The following is a 14,060-nucleotide window of genomic DNA, read 5'->3' as shown; positions in this document are numbered from 1 at the left end:
GACTGAAAACTCAAAGATTGTGTTCGTTATGACAAAGTAATGACTAATTTCATCCTTTTTACAGTAGTAACATAACAGAGAGTTGATGTTTGGTTTGGTTTGAGAGCTGAACATTGAGGACATCTAGACAACAATGGTAAATGTGACGACTTATTTACATATTTACTCTGCACTGGTGGGTGAAAACAACAGATAATGTTTTCTGAAGGTTTCAGTGAGCACTCGGAGAGAAGCAGAGGAAAAGTTGAATTTGTTTAAATCAAAGACAAATCCCGGCTCTTTAGCCAGTCATCATTTCCAGCTGGTGCTCTTCCATCTCCTACAGCAGCAGCAGCAGCAGCATCTCTGTGACCGAGTTGCTGAGTCTTGACAAAATATCTCTAAGGCAGGTGTGCAGCGGACTGAATCGTTTTATTTCATTCTTTCTCCTGTGAGTTTTATCGAAATAGTAATGACAGCCTGACTGTTGCCCGAACAAATCCAGTCTTATATATGTGACTAGTTGACAATGTGGTGAGCAGTTGTGTGGCTCATCTACTGAAAACATCCTTGTGATTCAAAGGTCCCAACCTTTATCCACATTTTGTTATTTGCGTCACTTAACTTCAGGGTTAGAGCCGAGACGGTTTTCACTGTGCGTATTAATGCACTTTAATGTAGATGTGACGTTTGAACTATAATGCAGATATAAACGTTTTGGCTTATTTGATGGGAGCTGTGGTCCCTAAACCGCTGTCCACTGTTTCAGCCCATAAAACAGATTTAAAATAAAAGATACACCTGAAGTAAACGTATCAAACTTTGGCTCTAATTTTGGACGACTCCGGCTTTTTTCTGCAGCGGTTAACACCCTCTCAACAAAACCTGTTTAGCTTCTTCACAAAATACACAAGCTTTCTTTGTTTTCTCCCATTTTTAGTCAGACTTTTGTTGGCAGCCGCCTACTTTTTCTCTGTTTGCCTTGCAGTGTGGGCAGCTGTTGTCAGTGCTGGAATAGCTTCTTTTTCTTCATGATCTTCTGCCACAGCCTCCACAACCTGTTGTGGATGTGCACACACATCAATATTTATAGAAAACTCAACTTTCTCTTCCATAAAACAAACAAAAAAAGAACACAAAAGAAGAGTTTTGGTTCAATTTGTTTGGTACGGTTCAAAGGAGTTAAGAGAAGTTTTTTTAATTTGAAGTTGCTCAAAAAAGTCTTTCCAAAATCATGTCAGAAGTACAATTATACACCACTAAAGTTGGAATTAGCCGTTTTTGGATTTGAGCTCTTTTTTTTTCTTTCTCTATGATCATTTATTAAACCACAAATTATTCAAATGTGATTTTATTTAATTATCTTTTTCCTTTCTGCCGAAGTTTATAATGGGGAAAATTCAGTGGACTGTGAGAGAAAAGCGGTGTCGTGCTTCTGGGCACGATGAGAGGAAGAGGATGATCCAGTTCAGCTGCTGAGCACCGAGCACGTTGCAGATCACATCGCTTTAGGCTACTCACACTGATGGAAATGAATAACTAATAAACAGGCAGGAAGGCTTCGGGCTAATGCACCTGATTACCTCTGCTGAAAAATAAAACGCACACACACAATCAGAAAAAGGGCAGCTTTTCATGGTGGGGGGGGTGTCGGGAGGGATTTTAAAGCAAAAAGGAAATCTGACAGGAAGTCACAAGTCTGCCGTGACAAAAATCTAATGCCCTTTCACTCCGAGGAGCTCGTTTATCGCTCCTCGGTCTCCAGCCTTCTCACCTCCAGAAGAAAGATCAAAGTTATCTCCCTAAGTGCCCTCTTGGGAAGAAGAGACATCAAAATGTCTTCATTACGAAGTGCGTGGCAGGCAGAGCCGCTCTGTGCGCTGCCGCAGCTGACACTCCGTATGATCCTAGAAAGTGAAGTAGAACAACTCGTCAGCACTGGATGTACAAGGAGCGTCTGAACTGCTCTCATAGCAGAGGTGGGCAACCTGCGGCTCCAGAGCCACGTGTTGCTCCTCATCCGCCCCACAGCGCCTCCTGTCATCAGAAAACAAGGGTCGCACACAAAGAACGAATGTTTAAACGTAAAGAAAGTAGCATAGACTGGTTAGGCTACCTGTTTTATATGACAGCTCTTCAAATTTGAACAGAGTTAGATTATTTGTAAGAGGAATACTTTTATTTATCTTGGTGCTTAAATGGTTAAAAAGCAAAGCCATTATTTCACTAAGTAGGCTGTTTTTATTCATCTTTAGTTGATGTGGTACAGTAACGTTGGGCATTTGCTGTATTGTTTCATTTGTCATGAGAAATTTCCTGACAAGATAAGAATTTTGATTTATTGCTGTCACAATGAATCAGATTAATTTTTAATGAATATCTGAAACCTCCCAAAACTGTCTGTGAGAGATTGAGATTGGGGTTATTTTAGTATTTTATCAATCGATATAAATACATTTTAAAAATGCTTGTGAAGTTTAGTGATACTTATCACACTTATTTATACGACTGGTGTCCTAAATACGCACATTTCAAATTGTCATGTTTTCCAGGAGCAGCGTCTGTGTCTGTGATGGCCGTGTCATACAGCTACCTAAAAAATAAACAATCAATAGTTCTTATCATCACATTTGTCATTATCATAATATTAACACAAGATATTCTGATAAAATTTTAAGTCCATATTGCCCACCCCTATTGTAAAGATAAGAGAATCAGAACATACTTTATTGATCCCTCAGGGGAAATTGCTTATTTGTTGATAAGCCAGTCCATCCAAATATTAGCAAATAAAATTATAACCACAAGCAATATAAATATAAAAAAATATATATATATATATACAACTCTGATATTATAAGTAATTCAGATATGACTTAAAATTAATTAATGACATAAAACAAGTATGTACATGGAAATATGTTAATCTGTAAACTTAGACTTATAGGCTATAATGTGTACAATGTGACATTTCAATAAAAATGAAACAATAATGCTAATTCAATGCAATATTAATTTACATATTTTTATTGCTTGTTTGTTTTTTTCTCAATTGGAGTCGAATAAGTTTTGTTGCTCTTGACGAATTCTTTTAGCAACCAATCAGGAAGCTGCCCAATATTATTAGTCCCTCATGTTTCAGTGATAGCTAAATATTAGCACTTTATTTCTATTCATATTGTCTCCATCATGCGTCATACAGGCTGAGCCAGGGCTGACACAGGGATTTTGGATCCACTCGGTTTTGTTTGATCTCTGCTACCATGGAAGGTCAGTTCTGCTTTAGATGACGAATCTGCATTCATCCTGTTGGCAGACAGTAGAAACAATACTGTCACCACAATGTCTCGTCAAGCATTTCTGGACTATTATACGGTGGTGTGAAAAAGATTTGTGTGAGTTCTTAAAGTTGGTGTTGAGCCGTCACAATATCTTGTTTCTGGGCCTGGTGGATTTTTCTCACTTCCAGTCCAATTCGCCTGTTTGTTTATTAATTATACCACCTGAACCCTTGCATTGCAGCACCAGGCCCCAGTGAATATCTCAGAGAACTCACAGCACTCAGAAGTATTCAGACTTGGTTGTGAATTCGCTGCTCCTGGTCTGGACAGATGCAGCATCAAAGCTTAAACCTTTTTTAACCGCAAATAACTGACAGGTGAAAAAAGCTGTTCCATTGGGCTTAACATAAAGACGCCCAACGAGACTCGACAGCGGTATGCAAATCAGACAATTTGAGATGGAGGTTTAGGTGCTGCGGTGAACATTTCATGCCTCTCTGCTTCAAGCTCACCCAGGGAGCGAAGTCTTGCTGTGTGTATTGATCAACAAGCACTTTCAGAAGGCGAGGAGATAAAAATAAAGATGACAAGCCACTGAGCTGTGCTGCTACATTATTGAGCACAACTGCCCCCTCTGAGTTATGCCAAGTCGAGCTGTTAATCATCTTTCACTTCTCTGAGTTGGACCCTGTTGGGGTTAATGTCCTTGATTCCTTGGTTTTCAATCACGATCGAGATTCTTTGATATTTCTTCAGCATTTACCTGCAGTCAAAAGGTGTTCAAAGTAATTACATGACTGCGGGTTATTTTTAAACATTTTGTCATGTTGGAAGTGCAAACTATAATTCATTATTTTTATTTTATCCACCAACTTGTTATTTGTTTGTCTGTTTGTTTAGGGTTAAAGGATGGCTGGAGCAAATCTCCAGAAATTAGTAGACAAGAGCTGTGAGATTCAGAGACCCGCAAGACAAACAATCATTCAGATTCATTTCAGCTCAATGCAAGAAATGCTTCATTGATCCCAAAAGGAAATCAAATGTTGAAACTCATATTAATTGAAAATTCTTAGAAGAGTTATTGTAGTGGTCTGTATTTTGGCAACTTTGTAGAAGCTTCTGACTGAAGCCATTCTCTATCTTCTGGCTGAAGAGAGTGTCAACGATGCACAGAAGAACTGTACCAGAGTTTTATGTGGTAAACCACCAAGAAATAGCCTTAATGTTGAGTCAAATTTAAAAAATACTTCTTTTTTTTTACCTCCTGAAAAAATCTGAAATGTTCTTGTCTCAATAATTTGCAAAGCTACATTTCTCTATAATTACAACTGCATAACTTTTTGGGGATGTCTTGACCAACTTCACACTTTTTTCTTTGTTGTCACAAAGTAACTCGAGCTTCGTCAGACTGGATGGAGAACACTGACGTTTTAGGTCTGCACTTTGACTGGGCCACTCTAACACATGAGTATACTGTGATCAGATCCGTTCTATTCTTGCTTGCTGTGTGATATAAGTTGTGTGATATATAAACAAATGTGTGCAAACCTTTGTTGAGGTTCCACTAATGTCAAAACAAATTGTCAATAGTGGTGTTTCCATTAATTAGGAAAATCAATTAAAAACAGACATGAATACATTTGCTCATGTGATAGATTAGAAAACATGTCGTGCCACCATCCTCCTGCCACTTCCTGTAGACTTCTTTGTGTTCTCCGCCAGTAGTAACATCCTGTTGTTGATCACATGATTGGTGTGATTCAAAAGAAGTTTTTCCTGTTGAAGTTGCATTAATTTTGATGCAACTCATCAACTTTTTTGCAACTTTTTATTGAAAATCTGGAGTATTTTCAAAATTGCCATTTAAGTCAACAAGCTGATTTATTTTTGTAATTCCAGTTTGCGCAATAATACGGTGAACTGAAACGCAGGAGTAAATGAAAGCCCCAATTGCCAGGCTTCTATTGGCTAACAGTTTTGAAAACCATGCTTGTTTGTTTTCTTTTTCTGTTATTTAGAAAAGCTCCAGCTGAAAGTTGTTGTCTTTTTCTGTGTCGGTGGAGCCCCATGGGCTGAACTGCAGTCTGTGAGGGATTACAGATTACAGGAGCCAGTGGTCTGTCCCCACAGCGGTGCACCAGCCTGGCCCAGATGGAGCTCTCTCCCCAGGTCCTTGTATTATTAATGTTCCATCGAGATGAGGAACGACACCGAAGCCCAGCTCATCTCCCTCTCTCCCCGGAGGACACCTGCTGCCTCTGTATCATACACAGGTTACATATCTATTAGACGAAACATTCTATATAAATAGCCGGCGCGCTGACGTAACAAATCACACGCCGAGCTCCAGAGGTCGCCTGGACAACGTTTGAGGCATGGAGCAGTGAACGCTCCTTCATCTTTAAGAAGCATTTCAGAAAGAGACTTTTTTTCCCCCCCCCCAATGATCTCCGTTACCGTTCATTAGCATCAAACTCCAACATCAAAGCACCTAGGAGATCAGACTCATTGTCGAGTGTTTACTGACGTGCGGCGATGGCCCATGTGGGATTCTCACCGCCCGCTGTTTGTAACTGTTTGGCCCGATATTAATGTACGGGGGACGTGACGGCAGCTTGCACAGGGGCATCCGGCTCGGCGGGGGGTCTGCTGTCAGAGCGGCCTTATAAGGTGAATTGATTATCAGCTTTGACAAGGAAAATGATGTCCCAGTTCTGTCAAGGCCAGCAGAACTCCAAGTCAAGCAGATCCCTTTCAAGAAGCGAAACGCTTACATCTCTCCTGCCTCGCCGGACCAATAACAGCCGCTTGGATTAGGCGCTCATCGCTGCACCATTGCCTTTATCCCTCTGTAGCAGACATCCAAACCACAAGCCAAAGCGTGGGCATAACACACACACACACACACACACTTACATATCCAGTTATTGTCTCAACACAGACAGGCCGATGCTTTAACACGCACCGACGCTTTGTGTTGTCGTGAAGCTGCTGCATTAGCAAAGGCTTTCAGTAGGAGACACATGCAGATGCCCGCTCACTGTTGATCACTGAAGGGTAATGAACCCTTCTGTTCCGCTGCAGGCGTACATAGCAGCGTGTGACAGGTTTTGATGCTACATTTGAGGTACATCCAGATGACTTGAGGGGGAGGGATCTCATTAGCTCACCTTTATGCCGCAGCAACTCTCGCCCAGTGTCAAAAATCTGATGGGAAGGATATGCTCAAAATGCAAGAGCCGTTGTCTTTGTGATATAAAAGGTAACACTTTTTATACGGGAGTGTAATTAGTTTCTATCTTTGGGTTCTGTTCAAAAGTTAAAACAAGAGCTGTGATTGGTTTGTTAAAGTTTAAGAATGGTGTAAGTAAAGGGTCTGAGACCCCAGGCCTCAAAGGCCGGTCTCCTCTGACTTTTAGACGCTTCTCTTCTTCAGCACACCTGAGCCCAATATTAGCTCATTAGCATAGTTCTGTAGAACCTGAATGTATGCTAGATAAGAGAGGCAGTTCAGCCATTTATTCAGGACAAAGGACACATATAAAAGTTACAGTACTCCAGTCAAGGACTGGAGCTTGAAACTACTGGTATATAAGGCGAGGTTTTCAGCATCTGTCCCCTTGTCTCTATGGTAGAGTGATTATAGTGGATGGGAAAAGGAAGCTAATTCTGTTTTCATCCACATGCTAGTCGATGGTGGTGACGGTGGTAGGATTTTATCCCGTGATCGGTGGGTTACCCAAGGTTGTTGTGTCCTTGGGTAAGAAACCTAACCTGCCTTGCCTGCTGCTGGTGGTCAGAAGGGACGATCGCACAATGTCTGACTTGCTTAAGTCACACTGCCCCAGGGAAGCTGTGTTTACAATCAAGTAGCTTACCATCATCAGCATGTGCACTAAAATGGCAACCACTGATTTCACCATCAAGAAAAAGAAAATGAGTGGAGAAATTAAAAGTTAAGACTTGGGTGGGTCACAAAACGTACTGATCAGAGGTTCATTTAACACGAGTGAAATGGTGAAAAACTGTCTCACAACGTAAAATGTGGGAGTGGCAACAATCTGTTGTGAGGGTAACAGGAGGATGGAGGTAAACACAGGTCGAAAACAGAAAGTTGAAGCTAAATTCACTGCTTTCCTTTGCTGAACCAGTGAATCATGCAGACAGCCCTCGAGACATGTCTTTGGACACCGCTTGTGTACATCAAAGCATACTCAGCTTTACACACAAACTCTCTCCGGAACCGAGAATCTTTGGCAAGACTTGAAAATTGATATTCACACGTTCTCTCTAGCCAGTCTAAATGATCTATTATGCAAGGAGTGTTTGAAAACACGTCAGCTTCAATGTCTGCAAAGCTGGTAAAGGTATACCCTGAAACACTTCCAGCTGTTATGCAATGCATCGAGTCAGAAAGTTTACTTGCAAATGGATGCCACACTTTTCAGATTTCCGTTGGTTAAGAAAAATAGATTGAAAGCCGCGTATCGTTTTCCCTCCACTTCTTTGTTCTCCACTGCTTGCAGATCACACAAGAGTCCACTAAATGCACCAACTTGTGGTTGTGATGTCATGAAATGAGGAAAGGGTTACATAATACTATTCTTTGTAAATCTGGGATTTAATTTGAATTTCATAATCAGAATGGGGGAGAAAGAAAGCACAGAAGTGGCTGTTTTTCAAGTCTGGAGGTACTGCAGTGCGGTCATTATGAATTCAGTAATTCAGAAAGGCTGGAGTGATTATGAAGCCAAACAATATTTTCTGAATAGCTAATCAAAACTTGGCACTCTCCTTTTCCGGACTTGCTAAGATTAATGTCGAATAATGACTCTCTAATTCTGACCTCGGGTTCAGGGGGACAAGTCTCAATTCTCCAGTAATTATGCGCCGGCTTCATTTTCTCCATACTCCTCTGACCTCTCCCACTGCTTCACTGCTTTTCTTTTCTTTTAGTTGAATTCTTGCTCACCTACTTTTGTCTCATTTTAATGGAAATATTTTCCCTACTTAAGTCAGTCATCGTGGGTTGACGAAATACGCTCGGGATCGGTTCGCTGACTTCTCAAACTTTCTATACGCGAGTTTCCCTTTGGGATGGCATCGACGGGGAACAAAATTTTTTTAAAAAGCAACAGCTGGGGGAAAAGCTCTCATTTTCATTCCTATTTGAATCTATAGTCAGCTGAGCGCCCATCCTGGCCTCTCCCAGTTAAAAAACATTAAGCGTTCATTAGGGCTGCAGACACGTTTTCACATTTTGACACAGACACAGATCAATTCTCCATCTCATTCGTCAAGGCGCTCAGACGTTCTGCTACCTGGCAGGTATGTGTCAGCGAGTTCAATCCATCACTGAACCTCCCCGCCGGAGAACTGACAGATGCACTTGTAAAAAGGTCCATCTATTCATGTTTTCCAATCAATTCAAGTCCCCACCCCTCGCCTGTTTGTCTATCAGAGCTTAAAAAGTCCAACCTGCTTCATGGCCGACATAACAAGTAGCCATCTTTACACTGTTTTAAAAAAAAATAATAATTACTTTGCTGATTTATTCACACGCGTCTGTCATCTGTGACAGTTTGCCAAAGCTGCTGCAAAGAAACTTAAGGATTTTTTGTTAAACAGCATCGACGCGCTAAATCAAACTAAAGTAAGCAGATATTTGTTACTCAAAAAATAAGAAGAAAAACTTTGAGATCTGTCAAGTCTCCTCGCAGAGTAAGAGTGAAGCTTGCCGATGTAATTGCAAAGGTCGCACCCTGCGAGCTGACGGGCGACGAGTAGTAAAATAAAACGCCTGTCAGGGGTGAGCGGTCATTTCCCCGGCGGTCAAGGTGAAAGTCGGGTGTCCTGGACCTGGTGCAGCCATAAACAAAAAGCGAATGTGACGTTTTGCAGTGTCAGGTCACCAGCTGTGTTTGCATTACAACTATGAGCAAACTTTGTCTACATTCTACTAATGGTGAAACAAATGAATTTTGCAATTGCGTTTTTTTTTCCCCAAATATATTAATTTAAAATCACATGTGAATAAGCTTTGTTTGTTGTTACGATAAATTTTTGTAAATCATTTGCTCTATAAATTTAGTTTTCTTAGGGCAGTTGAAATATACTTAATTTAGAACCAAAATTTCTTATCAATTTTTTAGATTTTGAATTGTTTAGATTAGCCTAATTTAAAATATTAAAAACACACTGGCAGTTCTTAACCCTCCTCTTGTCTTCGGGTCATTTTGACCCGAAGACAACAGGAGGTTATTCTTATTTTTTTCGTCAAGTTCACATTTGAATTGCTCCAGCAGAAAATTCTATCTGAGTTGTGAACACTGTAGGTCTGATTCAGGACTGTTAGATTTCAAGTTTCTGTATGCAGTTGCAATTAAAAAAATGTTTTATAAGGGCTTGTCCTCGGGTCATGTCAACCCGAGGGCAACAGGAGGGGGGGGAAATTTGAAAAGATATCAGTTTTACGGAGATCAATGATGCCATTCCATACTGTTTGCCTGTCCAGCTGTAATTTCCTTAGTCTTCCGGTCAGTCTGACCTGAGGCCTGGGTTTGGTTATCTTTATTTCTTTTGTAAAGTTCACATTTGGATTGCTTGAGCCTAAACTTCCCCTGAGTTGTGCACACCATAGTTCTGATGCAGGACTGTTAGATTAAAGTTTCTGTATGCAGCTGCAATTGAAAAACATATTTTTTAAGGGCTTGTCCTCGGTCGACATGAGCCGAGGACAACAGGAGGGTAATGCCAGTGTGTTCAATATGTATGAACACACTGGCGGACCAAAAGACGTAAACACAAAGGTTTACGTCTTTGGTCCGTCAGACGCCCAATGTTTATACGGGAAGTTTCATAAATAGATTTTTTTGAAAACTTTTTGAACTGGTAACATCAGAATTGAAGCAGTTTTATAATTAACGAGTGGTGACTTCACTAATGACAGTGACTGGATGAGTTCCTCTCATTGCTTTTTTCTACTTTTGTTTAGTTTTCATATTTATCAGCTTGCTGGCTGCCTTTGTTGCTAATTAGCTTGAACTTTGGATTTATTCTTCTATAAACAAGAACATTTGGGGGGAAAAAAAACAAAAAACATCATCATATCGAGTTGCTTTAGATTTTGTGGTTGTCGTGTGTAAATTGTAGCATGCTAGTATCCAGAAGCGAGTTATTTTTTTGTGCACATGTTTTTACTTCGTGTTGCTTCTGCTCATAATGTGGGTCTGTAAACTTGGCAACACGTGCTGGAAGGCAATTTAATATTTCAGTAAAAAAATTCAAACGACAACCACAGCTGTCTAACTTCTCCCAGGCGCACTGCAGTTTGACCTTCGCCTCGTCGTTTATCAATTAATTTTTTTTGTCAGAATGATAAAAGAAGAGCTCTTCATTCTGAATGTTGGCGGCAAGCATGAGAAGTAAACAAACAACGTCTTGGCACGGGGTCGGCTGTGGAGGAAGAGTGGAAATACAAACCAATGTAGGCTTTGAACTTCTTACGTCAGACAACTGAAGTGGAGGAGAGCGGAACAACAAACTACTTCAAACGTGGATGGTAAAATAAAAACAAGCTGGCGTTTGAATTTTCAGTGTGATTTATTTCTGATTGAAATTCTCACTGTAGGACATTTTGACTTTAAAAAAAATCCCAAAGTTCAAATGAGTCAAATGACTATCTGAGAGTCACCCAAAAAATGAGGATGAAAACAAAATCAACTTCTCTGCACTGGCCTTGCAAAAGTATTCTTGTCCCTTGAACATTTTTTACATCTTGCTACACTATTAGCACAAAACTCAACGTTTTTTATTGGGACTTCATAGGAACCGACCGACACAGTGGACAGGAAGTTATCCATAGCTTTCAAAATGTTACAAATAAACCAAGAGGTTTTGATATTAGATTTTTTGTTCTTATTTTAAGTGTTTTTGTACTTAGTTATCTCAGTAAGATATAAAAGCTTGATACTAAGGAAATATGAATTATTCTGAGTAAATAAATACTAGAAACTAGAATATCAAGATTTACAAGCAAACTTTACTTAGTTAACAAAATCTATTCCGATAATTAAAACAGACGATGAGGCGGAATCACAGTACTGCAGATTTGGCTGGATCGTCGGTGCTCCGGTCAGCCTGGAAGGGTTAATGCGTGTGCGAGTGAGTGTTTATACATAAACTGTTTCACTTTGTTCAACCTTTTAGTGCTGTGTTCAAAGTCTGCTTTATACTGTAAATGCTAAAATGCTGTGAGGAACCAGGGACTTATTAAACCCAGAGAAACTCTACAGTCAATACTGTCGACAAATCTGGGCTAATGCACACACGATGTTTTCTTTTTTTCTCGTGCAGTGAAAGATACCCACCTGTTGAGCATATATGTTCAACAAGGAGAACACACATGAACATGTGAGCACACATCCAGAGACTCGAAAGGAAAACAGAAAAGGAGGGGGATGTTTGATGAGAAACAGGAAAAGATATTTGTTTTTGTCAGACAGCTTCGGGACGAATCTAGTAGATGTTAATGAGAGGCAATTAGTTTTGATTAAAAATGAGATTGCTCCCTTACTTCCAATGGAGCTATATCAAAACAAAAATAATGATTAATTTTTGTTGGTTTAAGACATTATTGTGGAGAGCAAAGCTACCCAGGCAGCGAGGTTACAACAGCTCCGAGGCCAAAGTGGAGAGGAAAATAATCATTTAGAGACGGAGCAAAGCTCTCATGTGGCAGTGCTCATAATGTCGTGAGTTAAAAGTCGTAGACGCATGAAATGTTTTTAGAGTTTGCGTAGGTACAGCTACTTGTTGAAGTGTTCATATTTCCTACCCTTTTTAGTAACACTTGATTTGAAGGGGTGTGCATAAAACTGGCATGAGACTGTTGTCAGAAACATGACGTAACACCTGCCATGAAGATGAAGGAGTCCTTATGAATTATTACGACTGTTGTCAGTGAAGTGTCATGTGGTAAATAATGAGACTTTTAATGCAAAGGTGCTCTAAAAGTTCATTAAACATGTAAATCTTTCATATTTCAGTAAATAATGACATTTAATGCAAAGTTTCATTAAAACTTGCATTAAAAGTCTCATTATTTACCAAATGACACTTCATGACAACAATCATGAAGATCAAATCTTAAAGTTACCTAAAAAAGAAGCAATAAATAGTTCTTGTATTTAACTCCATATCCCTAGTACATACTGTATGTGTCTATCTTTGTTCCAGACTTACTTCTTTTTTTTTTTGTATGGGTCTGTGCTCTCCCTCTGCAGCGTCCATTGTAATTGGGAAGTGGTGGTGTGAGATGGAACCATGTCTGGAGGGAGAAGAGTGCAAGACTCTGCCTGACAACTCTGGATGGATGTGCTCATCTGGGAACAAGATCAAGACCACAAGGGTGAGAGCTCTCGCACGCCGCGCTGCAAACGTGTCGACATGCAACACACCTATGCTCCCAAAACACACACTCACGTATGCAGGAGACGTCCAGACGCTCGCTGTGAGTGTGTGCGTGTGTCCTGGTTTCAGGTCTTTTAGCCCCGAAACACGAAAGTGAACGTATTATTCCAAAGAGACAAACAAGTCAGTTTAAATCAGCCACATTTATTTCTCAAATCGTATCTGAACACTTTTATTGGAAAGCATTTCCGTCACTTCCTGCTTCTGTATGAAGTTCTGCAGTCTTTGCAGATTATTCTGACGTAGGTCTGGGCCTTCAGTACGACAAGGTTTGGTTCTGTTCAGTAAACATGTAATCAAACAGGGGAACTCTACCTGAGGCCACATTCCTCTCAGTGATCAAGTTAAGGAGTAGTCTGTGTCTCTACTGCCTCTTGGCTGCATAAACTGACTCCAAACGCAGCATACGAATAGAACAAGGAGGTAAAACCTAAAAGCAAGTTGCAATAAGTTGAGCAGCTGAATTGCACCTACTTCCTTTCCTTTTAGATAAAAGCGGAGGTTAATGAGATTGGAGGGGCAGCATTGGGCTTCCCAAGGCTGTTCTGTAGATTTGTTTGTTGTCATTTAGAGGTGAGAGCTGAGCTGGGCTCTCTCACAGCCGCCGCTGTCACACATTTTCAGAGAGGACTTGATCAAATGAGGGTCTTTTCAGCCCTTCAAGGTAAGGTTGAGCACTTAGATCTCTCTAAAGAATGCATCTCTAATTTTCAGTTCAGTCCTTTGCACAATTTGAAGTGAATCTAAATGTGGTAAAACTTATTTTGATGAGGTCTTTTTTTTTTTATTTGTTAGTTTTTTTCCGGTTAGATCATGTAGGAATGTGACGTTCTGCACATAAAGGGAAAACAAGGCGCCGCATTAAAACGGCTTTGGCCTAAAGTCTCTACAGAGGGCCAGTAAAAAGTCAGGCCTGAGGCTGCTTTTCAACCCAATACACACATGTCCTTCTTTTTCTTTCTTGACCCTCTCTTTGCAGAACACCCAGCCATACTCCCCTTTTTAGCTTCTGGAAGCAAAATGCAGAGGATGCGTCAACAGAAATTGAGCTGCATTCTTGCTTCTGTAAAGGTTAGTCTTTTTCTTAAGCTCTTCTGTCTTTTTTTTTGGTTTTGTTTTGTTTTGTTAATTATTATTGTTTTGTTTCGTTGTCCTTCACATACATCGCATACATGCGCTTTAAGTGTCAGGTGGTAGGAGCGTGACTGACTCGTGTTCAATGACTCCCCATTAACCTAAACACTCGGTGCGAAATAATCAAGTGTGTGTTTACATGCTGCGCATGATTAGGCAGGAGTGACACAAATACAGATCACACCGCCACCCACT

At 40.3% G+C, this 14,060-nt stretch overlaps 1 protein-coding gene across 4 annotated transcripts in view; it reads left to right on the top strand.

The window, feature by feature from the left end:
* LOC129358332 (chemokine-like protein TAFA-1) overlaps nt 1-14,060 on the top strand; it is a 136,739-nt gene that overhangs the window by 114,664 nt on the left and 8,015 nt on the right. For 3 of the 4 annotated variants that reach the window (XR_008605796.1, XR_008605797.1, XR_008605795.1), the window contains 2 exons: nt 12,545-12,669; nt 13,711-13,802. Coding sequence is in view for 1 of the 4 variants with exons in the window: in XM_055027306.1 (XP_054883281.1) it covers nt 12,545-12,669 (125 nt within the window). In the remaining 3 variants the exon portion in view is untranslated. The remainder of the gene's footprint in view (nt 1-12,544; nt 12,670-13,710; nt 13,803-14,060) is intronic. The other variant, XM_055027306.1, reaches the window with a different exon arrangement.

This window comes from Poeciliopsis prolifica, unplaced genomic scaffold, assembly GCF_027474105.1.
Source record: "Poeciliopsis prolifica strain line A6 unplaced genomic scaffold, Auburn_PproV2 SCAFFOLD003, whole genome shotgun sequence".
In the NCBI taxonomy this organism is placed as follows: domain Eukaryota; kingdom Metazoa; phylum Chordata; class Actinopteri; order Cyprinodontiformes; family Poeciliidae; genus Poeciliopsis; species Poeciliopsis prolifica.
The sequence above is the reverse complement of the archived record's forward strand: the minus strand, read 5'-3'. Positions and strand labels throughout refer to the sequence as shown.